The sequence below is a fragment of the Chelon labrosus genome (assembly GCF_963514085.1).
Source record: "Chelon labrosus genome assembly, chromosome: 4".
Lineage (NCBI taxonomy): Eukaryota > Metazoa > Chordata > Actinopteri > Mugiliformes > Mugilidae > Chelon > Chelon labrosus.
Genome location: NC_140340.1, coordinates 14374521 through 14397030, shown reverse-complemented (window position 1 = coordinate 14397030; position 22510 = coordinate 14374521). Strand labels below are relative to the sequence as shown.

General features: G+C 40.2%; 1 protein-coding gene across 1 annotated transcript in view; it reads right to left on the bottom strand.

Moving 5' to 3' along the window:
* Nucleotides 1–22272, bottom strand: part of col2a1b (collagen, type II, alpha 1b) — a 41379-nt gene extending 19107 nt beyond the window's left edge. Inside the window, exons 1-25 of the mRNA XM_084543912.1 lie at nucleotides 21991–22272; nucleotides 18573–18782; nucleotides 17045–17061; nucleotides 16577–16609; nucleotides 15858–15890; nucleotides 15516–15569; nucleotides 14331–14432; nucleotides 13568–13645; nucleotides 11575–11619; nucleotides 10471–10524; nucleotides 9317–9370; nucleotides 8317–8370; nucleotides 7825–7878; nucleotides 7675–7728; nucleotides 7404–7448; nucleotides 7222–7275; nucleotides 6899–6943; nucleotides 6641–6694; nucleotides 3501–3599; nucleotides 3246–3290; nucleotides 2801–2899; nucleotides 2593–2646; nucleotides 2241–2348; nucleotides 1769–1822; nucleotides 228–326 (exon numbers count right to left, since the gene is read on the bottom strand). Of these exons, the coding sequence (XP_084400038.1) occupies nucleotides 228–326; nucleotides 1769–1822; nucleotides 2241–2348; nucleotides 2593–2646; nucleotides 2801–2899; nucleotides 3246–3290; nucleotides 3501–3599; nucleotides 6641–6694; nucleotides 6899–6943; nucleotides 7222–7275; nucleotides 7404–7448; nucleotides 7675–7728; nucleotides 7825–7878; nucleotides 8317–8370; nucleotides 9317–9370; nucleotides 10471–10524; nucleotides 11575–11619; nucleotides 13568–13645; nucleotides 14331–14432; nucleotides 15516–15569; nucleotides 15858–15890; nucleotides 16577–16609; nucleotides 17045–17061; nucleotides 18573–18782; nucleotides 21991–22084 (1692 nt within the window). The 5' untranslated portion in view covers nucleotides 22085–22272. The remainder of the gene's footprint in view (nucleotides 1–227; nucleotides 327–1768; nucleotides 1823–2240; nucleotides 2349–2592; nucleotides 2647–2800; nucleotides 2900–3245; nucleotides 3291–3500; nucleotides 3600–6640; nucleotides 6695–6898; nucleotides 6944–7221; nucleotides 7276–7403; nucleotides 7449–7674; nucleotides 7729–7824; nucleotides 7879–8316; nucleotides 8371–9316; nucleotides 9371–10470; nucleotides 10525–11574; nucleotides 11620–13567; nucleotides 13646–14330; nucleotides 14433–15515; nucleotides 15570–15857; nucleotides 15891–16576; nucleotides 16610–17044; nucleotides 17062–18572; nucleotides 18783–21990) is intronic.
* Nucleotides 22273–22510: the final 238 nt, after the last annotated feature.

Genomic DNA, 22510 nt, shown 5'->3' with positions numbered 1-22510 from the left:
CTGCAGATTCAGCTTCAAGTGCACTAGTTTGACCAGTTATGCATTCCTGAGTAAAATCTCTTGAGTTCACAGATGAATGAATATAAATAAGTGTGCAAATTGTGATTTAAAAATCTAGCTTATTGTGAAATATAAACAGAGCGAAGCTGTCTGGCTTGAACGTAGTGGACATTCCTTTATAGCCAAATGTCCCATACTAGAGAAAGACAGGATTAGGAGAAACTTACCCTTGCACCAGGAAGACCAGACTCTCCAGGACGGCCAGGGTCACCATTGGCGCCCTTGGGACCGCTGGCTCCAGAGGGTCCACGCTCACCGGGGGCTCCCTGCGTAAGGGGGAAGAGGTTAACACCAGAGACAGTTAGTCAATGACAAAGAAGTTGACTAAATTCTCAAACTGCAGAGGAAATGAGTTTCCCTTTTAATAGTGCAAAGAAGTTGCACTGACCTGCTGGAGATTAGAAGATTAAATTCTGACAGACTCATTTTGGTATAAATGAAATTGTCCATGGGAAGATAATGTTAAATGAGATACTGGCTTTGGGTGATTTGGGACATGTAGGTCAGTGGTGCATGATGAGCCATGCTGCCATCTTCAGGCCACACTGTGGCATTACAGGTGTCACTACAGACCACAGTGAGCTTCAGTGAAGTTGTGAGGAAATACAAGTGCTGACAATTTTTATGTTGTGATCTTCGCAGAAAAAAAAATATGTGTTATATGTTAGTTTATTAGTCCTCAACAGTTAGAGGCTGATCTGAGTTAAGTACAAATCTTGAAGAGGAGCATAGCTCATTACATACATCACTGACCACATAACTTTAAAATATATAAGCTTCTTTGTGCCATTTAACTTGATTTGAGAATTATTATGAGCCAGTGAGGTGAGAAATAATCTTTCAGAGATGTCAACAGGGACAAGCGAGTCAGTGAAACGCTCAGTGAAATCTTCTGCTAAACCGATGTTAATTGCTGTATTCATTTATAGCACTCTGTGCTTGCCTTTACTGCAGTCCAGTGGGCTCAAATGTGTCTCTGACAGCCATTTTAACTTATATTTTAAGACTCTTTGTTTATTTTGATAAAAGGCAAGTGTTTAGTTAATTTTCCTTTTGGGAAACTTCACCAGTTAGAGAACTGAGACTGAGAACTTTCTGATTATTCTCCTGCCAAACTCTCCAGATAAAAGCAGTCTTTAAAGACTGATGTTAGCTATTAACTACATTATCACAGTTCTTCTATGAACTATGATACTGTCACTTATGCTTGCTCTTAGTTGAACATTAACTGAAAAATACATTCACCTTATTAATAATGTAGTTTGAAGACAAATCGGTCTCCACATTGGCTGCTAGATTAGAATTAAACTGAAAGCTTCTGGGAGGCAGGACAATACATGGAGGAGGATTTTGTAAGCTGTGAGATAAGTAAGGCTCGTCTTTTTATTGTTGGGTGTAAAGTTTAACAAATGAAGCAAAGTGAATCCGATTTATTATTTATGGTTGTGATTTTATAAAATCCAGTTAGGATAAATGGATTAGTCATTGCTAACAGCAATTGTAAAATGCCACCTGGAGCAGATGCAACACATTCACTATCAGTCTTATAGATTTGCACCTGTGGCTACATCAGCTAAATACATGTCCTTAGAGCTTTTCGTTTTTCTACCAGATATGTAGATATGCTCAAAATGAACCAGAGTTCATTTTCTCTTTCAGAAATTAAAGCTCTTCTCAGATGACTCAGTGCAACTGTGATGGTACTCACCTTGAGACCAGCCAGACCATCTTGACCAGGGAAACCACGGTTACCAGGAGCTCCCTAAACAGAAAATACAAAATCTGAGTTATTTGGGTTGCAATCACTGAATACAATTCTTTTAATTTTTGAAGAGACTCCCTGGTGATACCCAAAAAAATGAAGAATGATTTCATTTTATTTAATTTGATGGAAATTACCCACATTTAAAACAAAGGAACAGTTTTATGCTTATTGTATTATTTCTAAATGTGTATTATTCATCCCTATCCATTTCATTTTGGATTCAACACCAGCAATAACTTTTATGTGTCAAACATGAGGGAAGAAACAAAGGAGCATAATGATGTCGCTACACAAGGTGATAGTCTACACAAGAGGAATCTTTTAGTCCGTAAAGTGCTGTAGTAGTCTTCTCTAACAGCATACATTTTTAAAATCTAGAAAACAACTAAGTTTGAACCAATTTGACGACACTTACTCTCTCTCCAGGAGGTCCAAGTGGTCCAGCAGCACCAGGCTCACCTCTGGGTCCTCTCTTGCCTTCTTCTCCCTGTGGTCCAAGTTGTCCCTGAAGGCCAGCTGGTCCCTGGCAAAAAAACGTTGGAAAAAAGACTGTGTCAGTTTTTGCACCAAATAAATGAATGAGTGTTGAAAATAGAGGAATGCTTATCACGTTTGGTTCATAATGTCATTTTCCTTAAACTTAAATATATTCAGAAATATTGGTTGTTTTCAGAGACTGTGTTATTTTTACATATTATATTACATGTACTGATTTAATTTAGTAGCATAGATGAACCATCTAGAAATATAAGTATAACAAAACTCACAATTTCTCCTTTGGGTCCAGCCTCTCCCTTGAACCCTGGAATACCTGGGTCTCCCTAAATGGTAATAGATATTCAGACAGACAAAAGAAAGAGAAGAGCAGACAGAGAGAGGGATGGAGTGATAATGTGTTGTTATTAGTTGTTTCCAAGCAACACTGCTCTAACAAGAAAGTGTTATCTGTTGTCTTTTGAAGGACTGAGTACATACAGATGTTCCTTTAGGCCCGAGAGGTCCAGTTGCTCCCTGAGGCCCAGGAGGCCCACGAGGTCCAGGGAAACCAGGAGCACCAGCGATACCAGGAGCACCCTACAGAGAGAAGAAGGAGAGAGACGTGTAGTTAGTCAGATGACTGATCACTTAGCATCAATATAAGTGGATGTAGATTTAATAAGTGGCCAGATATTCTATTCTAAGCACATAATAAGTGAATCACTGACTCTTCTTCAGCTACTGTGTAATGGAGAAAAGGGGTCAGCGCTAAAACTAAATATCTTATGGGGGTTTTCTCAAGTTTTCACAGTGTATTTTAGATAAACATACATAAGACACACACATTGTGTACACTAAAGTAACTCTAAAACCAACCGTGAGAATACATCACTTGCAGTATTATTGTTTAACAACTAAATGGAGAAATAAATGAGAAACTTACAGCTGATCCTTTAGATCCAGGGATACCGTCTGTACCAGGGTTGCCCTGTATAGAAAAAGAAACAAAATAAGTGACACTGCAATAAGCCCCGAGACTGACTGGTCTAATGAGCATGTTTTTAACACAGTGGAATATTTATGAGAACTGTAAACCTAATACCTCATCAAAACACTTGTATCATGAACAGATGACAACAAATATTGTTATAGTTCATATGCTAATTTTTTCTTTATTAAATAAATGGTTATCACTTACAGAGGCGCCAGAAGGTCCGGGTGATCCAGGAGTGCCAGACTCTCCACGGGGTCCCTGAGCACCCTCGGGTCCACGCGCACCAGTAGGGCCAGCCTCTCCCTGATCAGCAATACAGAAGCAAGACAAGCAATTAAATCAGTATTTATGTAGAGTGCACATTCAACGGTCATTAAGTTAAACAGACAAACTTCTAAAGAATCCACACTACAAACAATAGTCACTTAAACAGAACTATAAGACAGAAATACACCAAGACATTACAAAAATATGTTCCAAGCAAAAAAAAGTGTTTGAAAACCATCGGTTTTGTGCTTATAGAGTGATGATGCCAAAGCTTGTGTATGTACACCTTTGTAAATCTGTAATCAGAAATTCAAGTTTGTGCATGTACAAATTTGTCTTTGTAAAAAACATAATCTGTCTGTGAATAAATCATATCAGAGTGGAGTCAACACAAAAATTATTAATGTAAAAACAGAAAGTATGAAAAAGAGGCATTCAGTTATTAAAATAAATAAAAAATTATGTAGAGGCTCAATATTGTCAATTATTTAATAACTTTCTCTTTGCCTTGTCCCTGAAAGACCTTTAAATTCAGGTTTAAATGAATACATATTACAATATTATATATAAATCCACACCTCCTATTGTAAATAAATGAATTACAACTAAAGCAGGAAGCAGGAGGAAAAATGAAGGATGAAAATTAAGAAAGGAATCAAACACACATTATAATAATGTGAAAATAGCTTATGGAGACCTTAGTGTAGTTCGCAGTTACGAATTTAGCTGAAAGATTACTCTTTGCAACACATATGAAACGCACCTCTGAACTCTAGCGGGCTATTTAAAGCGTTACCGTCCACTTCCGCATTGCTAGCTCCTAGCGCATCCATTAGCATGCTAGCTCAGTTCTGGAGGCCAGTTTGTTTTCTATATTAGCATATGCTAATAGGCTACTACGTCATGACATGTGGGGAAACTTAGCGACAGGGAAACAGACTTCGACATGACACTGGTGTTATCCCGGATGAGGTTACCTGTCTGTTGACAGCGTTAGGTCACCAAGGTACGTATTTTCTGTTTTTACTAAAACACAAGTCAGGAGCCATGACTCTGGTGTATAAGCTAGTTGTGCTGCTATGAAGCCAATTGTTTACACAGTGGTGCAATATGAATGCAAACACACTCACAATGTTTGATGTAACTTTACTGTTTAAGTGTAAACTATATGTGGTTTATAAGTACAGTACTGACCTTTTCTTGTAAATGGATTTTAAGGGAATTTCCCACAAACTTGTCACATTGAACTATAAATGAACTGTTGAAGCTCAGAATAGATGATATAAATTCTTATCACCCAAGTTATAACTGGTGAGCCCTTTTGTACTAATTGTCCTGCAGCAGCACCTATCAACCATTGGTTTATATATTTCTGTATTGTCATTTGCTGCTAATCAATGGTATATAACACTGAGTCTTACATTCTTAAAAATAAATAAATAAATAAAGTCATATGCTGAAAATCGGACTTTGTTTAGCATGGCAGGGAAAGGGGAAAATTTAGTGTATTTGGAGATTAATACTCTTATTGAGAGTGTTACAGTACTGAAATGAACAATAACACTGCAATTCGGTGAAACTTAGAAAAGCAAACAGGGCATTTTAATAGATAAATAAAATTTAAGTATAATGTTTGTAATTTATAGCATTTAGTTTGCCAAAATAATCAGTTTGCCGTCTTTTCGGTGTCTCTCCAAGGTGCGTTAGCAGTAGCCAAATACATGATATTTTAGACCTTTTGGTTCAGTACAAAGAAGATTTAGGCCTCTGATGGACACGTGCCAGAGATTTGTGCTTGTGCATTGCAACACCGCGGTAGTGAATGGAATTCCTTTGCTGTTGCTGCAGCTTTGTAGACATTGCAGACCAAATAGTATGACATAATAGAGTTTATAAGATTTCGTAAGCCAGCAGTCGGTATTTTACTGACTCTTAAACCAGGGTTAATAATGGGGCAAAAGGATGAAGGTGTGCCAATTTTTTTTCTCATAGGCTAGGGAAGAAATTCTCAGCTTTAAGAAGTAGTAGCCTCTTAAAAGCAGCCTGGTTGTTGCTCTATAATAGAGTTCAGAGTCATTCTGAGGTGAGACTAACTGTCCAGTAAGATCTGTTCATTTCAGGACCACAGTTTATTCAGTGGAGGTTCAGATAACTGTTGTTTTTGTCTTACTGCTTGGATTATATTGCTTTTCTGTCTTGGGTCCTTTTAACTGTGCTAGACTAATAAACTGAGACTGCATTTCATTTACACTCAGGGAGTTAACAGTCAACAAAAAGGTTCCTGAACGTATAGCAGAATAATGTACTGTAATATGAGATTTTCACCCGCTATGGGGCATTCCCTGGTTTATCATAAAGTCACATGAAAACAACACATTCACACAGAGGAGGCATTCAGACAAACATAAAACTATACCATGGGTGCTTTCTAAATGGTTAAATACGTAAACACACGTACATTCACATCTTGAGCTTGGCTTGCCTTGAATAACCAAGGGCATACTCCTGGATTTTCTAAAAAGATCCTCCATTTGTAATTCCTAGAAGATTTCTCAAACATTCAAATGGCATGAAGAAGAAAGCTAACCGCCAGCACCAGACCCTCGAGCACAGAGCAGAGCCTGTCTGCCACGCAGGAGGAATAAATCAGATGCAAAGCAGAAAGCGAGAGGAAAAAAAAGAAAAAGAGAGTAGAGGGAATAAGAGAAGTAGAATAACACTTAAAAAAAATCCCCTCCACTCTCATTTTCCACACAGCTGGGACACTAAAGCAGTTTTCAATGCGGAGCAGGTTTCTCCAATTTCACAAAAAGCATTTCATCTGGTCCCCACAAAATCCTGGTGCTGCCATTTCCGGAGATATGTAGTTTTTAATTTACAAATGTCTTGTTCCAACTACACTACATACAAATCATGCCTTTATTTTAGTACAAGAAAATTTGAAAGCAAGTGATTGGTAGTTCCCGGCTAGATTTTTCTTGAAAAGAGAGAGGCAAACATTGAGCCTCTGAATAAATACAACAAAGGTGAAGATAAAGAGGAGGTGGATGGGTAATGTAGGGAAAGCTGTGACTTACCTTTGAACCAGGAGAGCCAGGGAAGCCTGGAGCTCCAGAAGGACCAACAGGCCCCTACAGAGAAGAAAGCAAAAGAAAGTTATTAATCTCTTACACATCCAGGTTCAGACACTACTATCATAACTGCATAGGTGCGTGTGTAGTGAGGTGAGAGAGGAAACAGAGTTTTACTCCATTTTTCTTAAAAGATCGGAGTGCGATTGATGAAAACGCATACAGACTGAATGTGAATGAAATGGCATTTAAAAGGATACTTACAGGAGGACCAGCAGGACCAGGCAAGCCATCGTTTCCACGTGCTCCCTGAATAGAGTGAGCAATGCATTATGGTCACATGGTGGAAAAAACAACCGTACAGTATAACCAATCAGCGCACTGGGATATAATAAATAAGACTGCACAGTTTAAAATTAGAACAATTATTGGCATGAGTGCCTTTGTTTGGTGTGTTTGAGTAATACTCTGAGCCTGTTACATAACTCTAAAAAAGAAAAAAAGGGGAAGCATCCAAACCATCTGTTATGAATTACACGTTAAGTTTGTGTCCAGTAACAGTACATAGAAAGAAAGATGGCACCTACAGCAACTCCACTGGGTCCAGGACGTCCTCTCTCACCAGGCAAACCACGGGGTCCCTATGCAGGCAAAGGAGGATATTTTTACATTAATTTACCATTAGTATGAAGATATGAATGGTACATGTTTTTTTTCATGAGTTGTTGTTGTTGTTGTTGTTGTTGTTTTGATGCCCACAAATACACACCATTGGTCCAGGAGCGCCGTTCTCTCCAGGAGCACCAGACTCACCCTAAATAGGGTAAAGATATAGGCATTAATATGGTGAGGCAACCCTAAGGAATGATATAGTTCATCTGTGTCACCATTAATCATGTTTCTGTCAACAACTGCTCTTTCTATAGTATCCATGCTCTATAGTGGATAGATTACACAAGAAGATTAACCTCTAGGCAAATTATATGTAAATGAAAAACCACATCTGCTCGTCTGGTGGGATATTAGATACAATATCCTACCTTAGAACCAGCAGCTCCAGTCTCTCCCTTTGCACCGTCAAGACCTGGATAACCCTAAAATAAAGCAGAGGCAGAGGTCGCACAGTTAGGAATTGTTGAATAAGAACGGCCACCATATTTGGTTAGAAAGCAGTAAGATAACCGACTCACTCTGTGTCCCTTGATGCCAGGCAAACCGGGAGTTCCTGGGAATCCACGGGCTCCCTGATATGCAGAAGAAGAAAAGACGGAGGACATCAAGACACAGTAGGAGGTAAGCAGATAAGACTATAAAGCAGTTCCCAGATCTGACCGCCAAGTCTACACAGTACTCCTTCGCTAATGTCAATTTCAGCATTTAGGTGGGGTAGCTGTTTAATGCATAATGTGCACAATGAGTTTCTTTTCCTATTTTTTTTTTTTCAAGTGGTGGTATTTTTAATGAGACACATAATTAAATGCAAAAATACAATTTGAGTTAAATTAGATGTTTGTTTGTTTGTTTGTTTTAAAATAGTGAGAGTGATTGATTTTCATTTCCTGCATTATTGTCAAATGATATTTACATGTGTTGGAATAAGAAAAAACTACCAAGCAAAATACGTATATACAGTCAGGATTAGTAAGAAAGAATCAGCAGACCGAAATAACACACTAACTCACCTGAGGTCCAGAAGGTCCACGCTCACCTGATTTGCCAGGTTTGCCAGCCTCACCCTAAAACAGAGAGGGGAAAACGATTAAAAAAAAAAAAAAGTATATATATTTTTTAATGGTAAATAAAAAAATTGAAATGGTAACAAAAGTATTATTTCCTTGCATTGTTTTCTAGATGAGCACGCCTAGTGGACACATTGTGCCATGTCATGTCTGCTGCCATCATGTGGATGAAAGTGAGAATTACATTTTGATGTCTATGATCTCTGTATCGGAAAATGAGCAACTAAAATGGTAATCTGTTTGATATGCTAGAATAGAATAAAAATAAACACCTTTCTTAAGGATAGCTGATTGATAAAGGGCCCTTCATGAATACATGACCTGCTGTTTAGATCATACATCAATAATAAAAACAGACACTGTAGTACCATGACATGTACTCTGTGCAATCTAAAATAATCAATATTGGTGGTGTGCAGTATTGTATGGAATAACGGTTTACAACAATGCTACATCAGAAATTGTCTCCACACAGATGATTTGAAGTTTTAGTCAACAGTACAGGCGATAAAGACAGGCTTACAAAAAGTTTCCTGTAATTCATTTCTGTATGTTGTACGGTTGTATAACAGTGACAATCTAAAACTGACATGAGTTGGGAGATGTAGCTGCAAGACCAGCAAATAGCTGAAAGTGACATCTTGCTGAGATATGCAGCCATAATGGTCCAACAGCAAGCTAGAATGAATTAAGCAGAGTGTGTGCGAGCCCCTGATGTTCAAAGGCCAATTGTGACGGTGTCAGAGTATTTCTGTTGGTGGACTTAGAAGAATAATTTGGCTTCGTATCCTTTCACATTAAATTTTGTCCACTTTGGGGGGTGGGTGTCTTGATTTACAGTCATAAAAAGTCCTGACAATACACTGTCACTAAGCTCATTAAGACAGACGTAGCTCTTAAATATGTATTCACAACTTTAATCATTTTCCACAGTCACACTTACGTCATCTCCAGGTTTTCCAGATGGTCCAGGGGGGCCGCGGGGACCCATGGGGCCCTGTTAGTAATAGAGAAAACAAGCAAAGGTGAGACACGGTTACCATTCATAACCAACAGAGGGCGGCATTACAGAGTTTATCTGCCCTGACAGAAAGGAAAGACAAGCCAAACTTTAATTACCACTTGGTCTGGTACAAGCCAAAAAAAAAAAGTGTTGATGCTACATTAATCAAAGCTGAAACACAGTTAACTATGCTTTCCAATTAATGTGAAGATCTCTTTGAATAAAAGTGTGCAAAACTGTCCTCTGTCCATATCCAAAATCCAAGATCTGTGTGCAATTTTCTTCCTTGGATTTCTCACCTGTCCTGTCGCTGTTTTCCATCTAACTGACCTTTCTCTCTCATCTTGTACCTTTAATTGATAATCTTCTACCCTTAGTAAAAACACCAACGCAAAGCTCTGTGACTCATTGGGATTTGAAAAGCTAAAACTATCTCTGGACTTCCCACTTGGCCAACACTGACCAACTGTCAAGTTGTTTTCTGGAAGGAACTGATTTTAATCGCACATAATGATGCACTGGCGCATTTTTTAAAAGAGAAGGCATCCCTGAGACGTTCCGCCTGCTTATCTGAACTCCACATGAAAAGATTAACTCAGCAGTGGGGAGACCTTGCTTTGTCTACCTGCTGAGGGAACACGGAGGACAAGGAAGGGCTGTATTATGTCAAGGCTCTGGGAGGGATGAGGGCTTGGCAACAAGAGGAGAGAGAGAAAACCTAATAAAATAAATAGTTTTCTCCTTAAGAGGAGTTATTTGAAGTTAAGAAAACACGGGAAAAACCTTAAGGATAAGTGCTTCTCGCTTGCCACCATTAGATGTCAGGTTAGTAAGGAGTGATCAAAGAGGGTTGTAAATGAAATTGAAGCTATATGGATACACAATAACAATAAATACAGATTGAGTGGCACGAGTCTCCACACCAAAGAGACGCTTAAAAAATAAGGTTATACCAACCCAGTGTAAGCAATGATGTGCCATGAGAATTTTGAGATTTGAACCAGAAATAAGACCTAAGAGGTTACAAAAGAGACCACAGAGAAAGTGCTAAAGTGTTGCAGAGGGGGAGGGATAGTACTCTGTGGGATACTTACAGATTGTCCGGGCTCTCCAGCTTCTCCTGGGTTGCCTTGGAAACCTTGTGGGCCCTGAGATGTAGAAAGAGGAGAGAGAATATCTCATCAAACTGAAACAATAATTGATAGTGAGCTGAAACCATAACAATTTATCCGTTGGAAAATTGATAGAGAATTATGCACTAACTATGAATGTCAAATAACCAATGTAAGAGACTTTTTAACAAAATTTTTGCTGGTGTTTCTTCTGAGATAGTAAGTCCACTGGGAAGTCGTTAAGGTTTCTTGTACAATTTCCTGATATTTTACAGACACAACAATCAGGGAACATAAAAAGAATAGCACCGCCCAGGTCTCATTAAAGCTGATTAGATGGTGCATATATTGCAGACTGTATAGTAAAGAGTGGAACTGCAGTCTAAAGTACGTCCACTTACAATCATTGAAAGCATTTCTGTCCATTATAAGCAGCTGCCATTTAGAATTACACTACTTCCTTACAAATGACAAGTAATCCCTTTTGAAAGAGTCTACTCTGCTACTGAAATCTATCCAAAAAGCAGTCAAAGGTGTCCAAGGAGAGAACATGTCTCTCAAAATGTGGGCTCAGGGCGATTAAACCATCAAGTTGAGGCAAGTCGGGTGGCAATGCCTACAACTCTGCAGCTTTACTCTGAAGGCTGGCAGGGAGGGCTGAAGGGCCTACAGGCAGAGCTTGCAGTGAGAAAACGGTGGGTGGGTGTGGGAGTGTAAGCCTGCGTGAAAGTTAAATTGTCAGGTGTTCTAGTGTATGTCTGGGTTTGCGGCACAGGAAAAAGCCCTGTGGGCTGCAGCTGGGAGACGAGAGCAGTGCCCCCTTCTTCCGTAAAACAGCAAATAGCTAAAAGACGCCTGTGTGTAAATCTCTAATAGCCTGTGGTATGCACTCCTTGTTGGAGTTTGCAAAGTCAGTGGTCATTTTGAGGTCAATATTGTTATTAAATACGCTAGAGGAAGCAGACAATGTGGCATGGCATCAAGCACACTGCAATTATGAGCTTTAGCCACGAGTATCCTCTCTCTGTCTCGTCTACAGGTGCGCCTCAATGGTGTGTTGCCTTTGGGAGTGCAGAAGGTACTTACAGGTGATCCAGTGGGGCCAGGTGGTCCTCTCGGTCCCATAGGGCCCTGAGGGTGGAAAAAAGAGAGTAGGCACACAATGTCAGGATGATGATACCCGAAAATACACACTCTTCAAACCCATAAACACATAAATCGCACTAAAGCACTTTTTTTTTGTTTTAATTTTGCAATTCTTTAAGTGTGTTAAAGGGTAAACCTGCATTTTTCTCCGCTTGACTTCAGTAAGTAGCTATAAAAACGTATCACCCTCTTCACCCCAAAGCTACATAATACTCCACAGCTTCACTTGTCAAAACCATAAATCGTCTGAAATTCCTTCGTGGCTTTCTGACTTTCTCTAACTCTCTTTTCCCCACTATTTCACTTCTTTCCAACCCCCTTCTGCTACTTCTCTTGGCTATTATTCCCTCCCACTGAGTGTTACTATAGTTCAGAGGTCATCAGCTGAACCCTTAACAGGGGAGTTTGAACTCTACATAACTTCCTATACTTTGACTTGATGTGAAAAGCAAAATGATGCTAAGCTCCGTGACATCTTGACATCTTTAAATGCTCTCTGACCAAATCTTAATCAGCTCTGCAAGAGCTTCTGGGTAGAGCCACATGACAAAGTCATTTTTATTTCAACTTCATGCATCAGTGCAAGACAACCAGCTGCAAAAGAAAGGATGGACAGCAGAACGTTGATTTCAGAAATGTTTCCAAGATTCCTTTTTCTTTCCATGACTTGTATTACTTATGACAGCTGCTCTCCTGCTGGATAAAACATATTCCTTTCAGTAGTCTTGCTTTCATGAATGCTCATTCAAAAATCAGGGAATGCAGCCAAAGAAAATGCCACGGTGCGACAGTGGTCCTCAGAATCGAATGAAAGTCACCTTTCAGTGGGTGTGGGAAGCCTTCACCTCAGTGGGTAGAAACCTATCAATGGGGCTTTATATCTTAATAACGTTTGCATGTGTGTTTGAGGGACATGGATATGAGTATGTACAAACATTTCAGTAATAGCACTGCTTGTGCAGGAGTTGAGGTAATGAGTATAAGGGGGTTATAATCTTGACTTGTGATTTAGCATCAGTCCAGTTTGTTCTTTCACTGCTCTCTTCCAGCAGGCCGGCAAATGCCAAAGTAAACGTGGGCTAGCTTCAAAAGTGCCCAGCATTGTGGTGAGCTCTCAGGCAGACATGTGGTAGGACAGTCAGTAGGAGTGAAGCCACATGGACTCATGCTAACTGTGGGGATCTAATCGACTCCAGTCGACCCCCTCCTCCTCTTGGCGTCTCAAACCTCTGTTGAGCTGAGGCGCTGCCAAGCTGCTCTGTGGCTCTCTCAACCGAAATAGCTCCCAGTGTGCTCCTCACTCCGTCTCAGGCAAGCTGCCATGCCACCTAACCCACAGCAGCAGCAGTTTTTCATGAACTTGAAATATAATGATGATCAATTGCTGTTTCCTCGGTTTATAAAATGACCCATCTGTACTCCACGTGAGGTGTTTATTTTCCATCAGGGTCTCTCCTCCGTCGTCAGGGAAAGTGTTCACTTTTATCTCTTAATTTTACCCCAAAACCATTAATGAAGGAGGGGAAAATACACAGATGTGACTTTGTACCGCTGGGACTGGTGTTGAATCAGTAGTGTTCGTTGTTTCTTCCAGTCCTGGACAGGTTTAAATCCTATATGGGTATCTATTCTTCTTGCGAAGAACAATGAGGATTACGTCCATCTCATAGTTTTCATATTTGACAACCACGTGATGATTCTCTAGTTCATGTAGGGAGTTGTTTACGTCCCCTCCAGAGTGGTTCCTGTTCCGGATAAGCTTTAAAACAATGCCAGTGGTAGGCATGCAGAGATGAGAGAGGTTTAAACATTGTCTTCAGCCCCTGAGCCCTGAGCACTTTTGCCGAAATTGTAGCATCTTTGCCGATTAAATTCAGCCAGCTGTAAGAAAGGACATGGGAGTGGGCAGCAGGTCTCATCATGGCTTGCTCACCATTGGTCCTTGCATCACACCCATTTGTGCGCCACCAGCCTTCTCGTCGAAACCACCAGCCATCTGAGCAGCAAAGTTCTTGACAAGAAAAGACAGGACAACATTAGGATTTTATGATAAACAGGGTGACATCCCACTGAACACACCGTCTGCAATGTCAAATAAAATCTCACTTTGCTTGTTTAAGCATTTGTTGGAATAGATTAAATAAAAAGAAATGACAAATTTAAAGATGTACATAGTGCTTCAAAATCGACCATATTTTAAAAACTGAGCTTAGCCAAATTTGTAGAATTTATCTTAACCCTAACCCCAGTTATATGTGTTGCCACTGGATCGACTTTTAATAGATTGTCAGTGACAGAGCTTATGTGAATCCTGATGCAGACAGAGGGCATGTGAACAGTTTTTTTACAAAGAAGGTCCTTCTCCCCAGTCCGTCATACTACCGCCTGCCCTTCCACCTCCCCTCCCTCCCCTCAATCACCTCCTCCCTTCTTTTCTCCTGCAAAGAATGAGAGGCATTCGGTCTTTTATTTCTCTCTGCATCCACTCACTGTTGTCTTTCTGCCTCCTCCCATCGCCAGCAATTTCCCACATCTTTTGTGCTCTTGGATTCTTTCTTTGCTCCTTTTTAGCCCTCTCTCTGGTCATTCCATCCAGTCAAAGTGAAACCATTCTTGGCCTTGAATCAGTGCTCAACCGGTCAGCTGAATACACTGAATGCCAGCCCAGCCACTCTTTCTGGTCATAGGATACTTACTCCACCAAGGCCAGGGGGTCCATTAGGTCCAGGAGGTCCAGGAGGTCCAGGGTTTCCGGGGGTGCCGGGTTCGCCATCTCTGCCGCGGGGACCGGAACTTCCCTGTAAGAAACGGATAAAAGACATGAAAAAGAAATCAATGACAAAGACAGGGTCAGGGTCATAATGAGTGCTTGTCATTTGTAATGCTGTATAGCAAATAATGTGACAGGTTCCTATCTGTCAGCTGAAGGAAACCAAATAACGTCTTCTCTGTGATATAGGGCTGCTACGTTTTCATTACTGATTACCAAGAAGATTATTTACACTGTAATAATAATATTACTCAGAGGCTCATATCAATTGACCAGATACTTCCACTGGGCTCAAATATTTACAGTATATTTTTATTTATGCATCTGCATGAATATTTCTGACAACTAATAACAGGTTTTAAATGAAAAACAGATAAAATGACATATCCTCAAGTTATAATTGTCACATTTTGTTGAGACGTTATTGGTTACTAACACATCAGTACAGATTACATTAAAGAATTAAATAATAATTGCTACAATAGAACATGTATTGATTTCCAGTCTGTGTGCGAATGCTTGAGCTCAGAGTTGTCTGAATAAATGGTAAATGCGCCACAGGACAACAACATCTGAACAAAACGTAACATTTAAAGGTATAAAACAAATGATAGCGTTAGCTTTATACTTAGCCAAGTATTAAATTAAAAACAAGATACTGTTTATCCCCTCAGAGGTTGCACGTGGTTTCTTAGGCCTAATCGGACTACCAGGCATACCTCTGTGCATGTAGTGACAAATTACCTTGCAAGGGGAACAAAACAAAGAATGTGTTTTAACGCCTAAAAGGCTGCTCAGCCTCGACTAGACAAAACTCAATCAAGCTTGTGTTTAAATCTGCATAAACACGATGACTACCGTGATACTGGATGTATTCCTCGCCTGCGGCCATTATCACATCCAAGTGTTGCTACATTAATGAGATGATCAAAGCCTGGCGAATGCGTTGATTTTGAGTTCCCACACTGACAGACTGTGAGGTCTCTGAGGGAAGCAGGTTTACATTATGAGTCTCAGACAGCCTCACGTCTGTTAAACAACCCAGACCACACAGCTTAATGGAAATGACACATGACTTTTTATTTTTTTTATTTTAACGTCTCAAGCTGACCTTCTCTCCCTTATCTCCTCTTGCTCCACGGGCTCCTTGCTCTCCTGGTGGGCCCTGGGTGAACAGAAGATCATTAAAAAGTCAGTAACTTCCAATACTATTTCAGTACATTTGTGCTAAAAAACAAACAGCTGCATTTCAACTTTGCTACTGTAACGTCAGGTCAGTTTCCATTTCATGTCACTGCAACTGGCAATTACATTTAATACCTTTTATAGTTACTCTCAGTGCAATCTTGGAACAAAAACAAACAGCACACTGAACAGCATACAAAACTGAACCCAGGAAAAACCCTTTAGGAGAAGTAATTAAGGATGTATAAATGCAGTAGTAGGTGCATACCATTGGGCCAGATGGTCCTCTTGGTCCTACAACCTGGGTAAGGAGAGGAAAGAAAACAAAGATAAGATGTCAATTTTCTTTAACCTCTAGGCCCACTTCTGAAGCTGACATTTACCAGATGTATTTGCGTGCGAGAGGTTTACGGAAACATTATCTCTCACCCATCTGAGCAGACTTGCTAATTGCTAATCTCTTTGGGCAAAGCATTATAAGAAACCTACAATAAACAATGCCTTCTTCTTTCCTGCCATGAACTTGTATTCCCTCAGAGGGCTAAAGCATTTCCAGGTGCTGCAGCAGTAGCCGCAGAAGCAGAGCGTTTACTTCCTCCTCTCACTCCTTATTTTGTAAGCTGGTGATATTTAAGCTTAAAGATCTTTTGTTGTTTCATAACATATAATTACTGTTGCACGCGTCCACAGCCAGGTGTAATGTGCTGTAACACCAGTGTGCAAATAAATACATTTACTCATGTACTATAGTAAAATAAGAGGTATTTTGTATGTTAGTGATTCCAATTTACGCAACAATATTAGACTGTTACTTATTTGACTTGAGATAAAGCTTTAATAACACAACATGTTACGAGGTTATAAAATATGACACACTGTTATATATTAATTAAACTCAGCATTTTATAAAATAAAATTAAAAAACACGCTTTTCCAAACCAAAAGAAAGATAACTTGTATTCTTCGCTCAGTGTGGTGTCAACTTACATCTGTAATGTCTCCGGGTTCGCCCTTCTGACCCTGATAAAGAAAACATAAAGCATAAAAATAGCAATGAAGGTGAGGATTATAAAGAAATCTCTGAACATGTTTTATTTGTTACGTTTTCTCAAACCTATGTTGAAAACCTGCCCCCAACAGACCAACTGATTAACACTTTTGATGGAAACTTTACAGTTTTATCAAAAAACTGGTTGCTGCAAAATGTTGACAGGAAGTGTCCCCTGTGGTATCAGTGAACACATAAATATGGCAGACAGCGTGAACAGGAAATCACTATTATGCATCTTGCAAAGCTCTTGCACATCAAAGTCTTTTCTAAACCCATAAACTACAGGGCACTTCTGCAGTCCTGATATGAGTCTGGGACAGATACAGTTGTAATTGGTGGTCAGCTTGATTTCACACAGAGACAAACACACGTACACAGGCTTTAAATATCCTACAGTGTCTCACCTTAGCTCCAGGTGCTCCTGTTATGTGGCCGAGCAGGTAGAGGAGTAAAACAGACGAGAGTTAGTGAACAAATTACACAGAAACGATCCATGTGTGCAGTAGAGCCCTTCCCAAAAAGTCTGTCCTGGGAGCCAGTTGTACTTTCCGAAATTGAACTTTTGTCTAGACCACCACCAAATCATGTTTTGGTACACAAAGACCCCATTAGGATTAAAAAAAAAATAGAGTTGGTTGACTCTCCATCTCACAGCAAGAGCTTGAAGCAAAGGCAAAGCAGCTGTGGGTAAAATGGAATGGGATAAAGAACAGAACTGGGAGTAGTTTGTGCAAAGTGCATGTTTCCATTGTTACATTAAATTAAGTTGTACTGGATTTTTGTGTATTTTAGGGAAATTGCTACTCAAAGCAGTTAGTTAAACTATAATGACCACTTAAGCAATGTTAAGGTAGCAATTTCTATGTAGGGCTGGATATCTTTATAAATATTTCGATACTGGGGCAGATATGATACTTATGCTTGATTCACAGCACTAAAATAATATTTTTTAAACATCTGAACACTTTTTTTTCCTTCCCTTTTAGTCGGCAAGAGGGGCCAGACTTCTCAAACCTCAAGTGTTATCTAGCTGGACTATGCATTTGCCTTCATAAAAATCAAAAAATGGCTAAATTTGGCCCTAAATCAGAAGCTATCTGATCAAACGTATGTAAACAAAGTTATGAATCTGACAGATGTGCAATGTTTTTTTTTGTACTTGGGTAGTCTGGATACTTTTTGTTAAGTACAAAAAAATGAGTTGAACAGCCAGCCCTGCCTTTATGTGGTCAATAATGTAAAATTATTCTACGTACTTCTTACGCACTTCATTTAGCCTTGAAATGGAAAATTAGAGCATTTTTAATTACACAAGCATGCATTGCAAACAGTGACACCTCTGATTTCATTCATGCTCCTCAACTGTTTATATTTCCAAAGCTGACCAACGGCACTTGAATATCCAGGTATTTGTTTATCAGGAAGCAGGACTTAATGGTGAATAGCCCCTTCTAACAGTCTGAACTCTCACTAAAGTGTCACGGTATTTTCTCGCCATCAGATCTGCAGAAATCCACAGAGAGGATATAGAGTAGAAATGCGAGGCCATGTCTGCTTGACTGAGGTATTTCCTTAATGACTCCCACATGTTTTCATGATACTCAGGGAAGGAGAGAGTATTCAAACAAGATGGGGCCAAGGTGAGGCAGCGATGGAAAAATGACGGTGAGGAAGCATTTTGCTGAAGTCTCAGATGTGTCACTGTTATTTCTTATCATTTGTTTGCTTTGGGGATGGAAAACTGTATTCAAATCAAGGGCTGGTGTACGGCTTAAGCCTGATTAATACATTAAAGTGGCAGAAGTTAAACAGCATCTGGCCAGCCTTTGATTAATACAAAATGGTCCATGTGTCGTTTTCTCCCCCAAAATAAACAATATGATTCCGTACAGTAATTTATTTATGAGAGGTGTGAGATAAATAAATTACAACCAATGGATGGAGTCTGGTCAGCAGCGCAGATGGGGCAACACTCTCCGAATGGGATTTCAGGTTTGGGACAGTCTTTTAGCTCCTCGCAGACAATTTCATCACACAGGACGGTTCCGGTGTCACACACACAGATGCGACAAGGCTCTGGTTTCCATACGTCCTTGTCACTATAACGCTGTCCATCCTGTATACAGCTAAAAACATCCTCCTCTGTGTGTGGGATCATAGTAAGGGACACACAGAGGTCCAGGCAGGTAGGAAGGAAAAAGGAGATTATGCATCAAATGTCACAGTATGGTGTAAATCATTGTAAGTCATTAGATGGCTTTGCAGCAAAAACAATAAATGCTGGGATTGCTGTTTATGCAAACATATGTTGGAAAGCGCAAGCCTAAATACAAAACTGAACCCATTAAAAAACACTTTTCTTGCTTATTAAAAATAGAATAAAAAAAAAAAAATGTGATCTGGTTTTCTCGATTGTTCAATAATTTTGCTCTTTTATACCACAAAAATCAATGTATCCGTACAAAACGAAAAGGTATTCCATTTACTGTCAAATATGACGAAAAGCATCAAATCTTCACGTTTGGAAGGTTGCATTGCCGAATATGTAATTTGCTCAGTGCTGATTAGTTTTCTGTCTACTAATTAATGAATGAATGAGCTGAATAGCTTTTGCACATGAAGTCTAAAAACTGCAACTTTGCACCTTTGTTCCTCGTATCACTTACAGTATAAATAGCTCATGCTGAGTCTGGTAATACTTGTGGTAATACATGCAACCTCTCAAGTAGTCACAGGGTGGCAGTGCAACATCACAGAATCTCTGTGACGCTGAGGAAACGCTGCAGGAAACCTCCAATAACTTCACAGGAGCCGGAGACCATGTGCCTGAATTCCTCCACAAGTTAAATATAGGGATAGTTTACATTGCAGGAGACACCCTAATTTACTGCAAAGGAGACAGACTTTGCATTCAGTAAATGAAAATGTTTGGACGTTTTTTTCTCAGACCACAGGCTGGCAAAGAGCGTAAGGGGAATGTGATGGAGGTGGGGAACGCTTGAATACAGCTACTGTACGTGCTCTAAATTGCACCACACCAGAAGGTCTGTGATAGATATTGCACCAGAGAGTCTGCAATATTATTGCTAGTTCGTCAGCCTGACATCTTCCTCGGTAGTCAACAGAAGGCTGAACTCCTGTTGAAAGAAATGCTCTGATTGGAGTCACTGAAGTGGTGGTGTGGGGTGAAAGTGGTTGACGCACCAAAAGAAAGGCCTCGGGGTGAAGGAGATGAGAGGAGAAGGAGCAAGTACAGTAGCTATATTTACCACTCGGCTCTGCTTAAGTCGAGGTAACCTATCGGACCTCAGCGGCAATGAATGAAGCCTTTCTGGAAAGGGACAGAGTGGGCAATTCACAAACTATTGCCTTGTATAAACACGGGGCACATTTTAAACCCCATCTGGAAGCCATAGCTGTGTCAGATGCCAGTTCAAACACGTCAGAGAAAAGAAAATGGTCAGCTTTCATGCACATACCTTGTGGTTTTGACATTTACTTTTACAGGCCTGGATGTACAATCAAAGGCATGCACCTGTCCTTTCACTGGCTCAAATATGAAAGATTCTCTTGATATGGGATATTCTGGGACAAGGCCTCTATCTACTGGATAACTGATAGAAAGCTGGCTTTTGGTCACAGAGTATAATTTGTAAGTCTCTCCTTCCATGTGTTGGCAGCCATGCTGTTTTCCAGGGGAGAATAGTGAGAATTGTAAAGTGAATCCAGGTGTACTTTGAGGACATTAGAGTCGACTCTGCATTTACTGTTTTTAGTAACTTTCGTGGCCCTCATCTTGTCTTTTACTCCTGTCTCATCACCTACATAAAAACATCTCAGTCAAAGGCCTCGGAAATTGCGAGCTTATGACCTTTCTCCCCTCTGAGATACTCTGAGCCAGTGAGCCTGCTGTGCCGAGGTCACAATCAGACCTCTTTACCACTTCAGTGTCTCCCAAAAAAAAAATAAATAAAAAAAATCTGCCTCCAGTTAGGAAAGAAGGGCTTGCATTATATCCAGGGACCCACGTCTCTGAAAGGGTAATCCGAGACTTGCAATTGCTTTGGCATGCCTATTTTCCCCCCTTTTCTCTTTTGCCTGGGAAAATACACCTTTTCTTTGCCTTAAAAGCCTGAGCTTGACTTGTCAGATAATGAGAAGACCGCAATTCTGAACAGATTTTGATTCTCCAAATTACAATAATAAAGTCTGTGTCTTATATTTTTCCAATCAACTCTCTGTTGCACCCTGGCTCTGTCTCTCTCTCTCTCTGGGCTGACTGTCACAGCTTATGGGTAATCTTTTAAGCAGATGGAAACCCTGAAATCATATGGAACATTATTTCTGGCCCCAATTCTTCTGGCGCACCGTCACTCTCAAATATCTCTCGTGGATACTAAAATCAATAGCAATGATGAAAAATCGCCAGTCCCATTTAAAAGTTAGACTGTCTGCAGGTACAAAGAACGATATGAGGTCTGTTTAATTGTTAATGGAGCAAATCTTAAAATAAAACCTCAAAAAGCTTTTTATATGGAAAATTCAGTTTTCAGTCCACCTTTCCGCCTCAACAAGCCACGAATCGCCTGGATGCCCTCTGACAGCAATGGAATGTGAACACTTTTCACCAAAGGCCCCTGAGCCTGACCACCTTTCACTTTTTTTGCCCACCCCCTCCCCCTCCCCCCCTCTGTATTAAGTGAATCTGCAGTTAAAAGTCTGTCAAGGCCCCTGAAGCACCCACAGGTGTCAGGCAGCTCAACGTTAAGAAAGAATGGGGAGGGAGGGTAAAGCACTGTGCTGGACTCACTGCAGGGGATTCGGCTCTTATTGAACGCTTTTAATTTCAGGTTTTCGAACTACAGGTGAAACGAGAAAGGAGAAATATTGCTTATAACGTATTAACCCGAATAAAATAAAATAAAAAGCTGGAAGAAAGCAAACAGATCCAACTTTTAGCGCGCTATCTTGCGCAAACGTCTCACACATCTCCATCTATTTCATCTTTCTTACGCACGTCCATAACCCTTATATAATGCATTCTTTCACACCTTCCAGATACAGCAGTATCACCTCGCTACCAATCTGCATGTATAAAGAATGATAACTAACATGTAACTTGTTATAGGCAACAAAGTGTAATGCAAAGTACCCAAACGATCCTAAAACTTCTGTGCGTAAAAGTTGCGACCGGACAACCAAGTCACTCCAAGATATTAAGTTCAGATACTGTGCATAAAAATAAAGACATTTCGGGATAAACTGACATGGAGAAAACTCATACACTTTGTATGCACTTTATAATGCAATTAGTTTCTTTTCATCAGCCAAAAATAAAACTGTCACTTACGGTCGTCCTCCTCCTGACATCTCACAACGGCTAATAGACAAACTTGGGTTGCTACAAGTAGCAGTACAGTCCTGGAATCCATAAAGCTGAACATGTCTAAATATTAGACATGCAGGGGCCTTAGGGGAGAAAGAAGGGTGCGAAAGGAGCGGAGGCTTCTCTCAGTATTTAGTGTTTGGGTCCCCAGTTACAAAAGCCAGACCATTCGATATTCAACCTTCCCAGACACCGATGGGGGAATCCAGCGGCAGGACCTGGACCTGCAGCAGAAACTCAGCACCGACCGCTTCAGGCCAGAAGCTGTAGTTTTATGTCTCCGTTGCCTTCAATGAATCTTCGTATATTCCCAAATATCAGTCCGGCCCCTTACCCCCTGCCAGGCTGAAATCTGATTCCCATCTCCCTCCCATTCTGTCTCCAGGTTCCATTATCCCAGCCCCAGACCACTCCTTTCCCCACGTGCTGGACTGAACCCAAAAAAAAAGCCTGAAACTTTTTTTTTTCTGCCTAATTTAGGTGC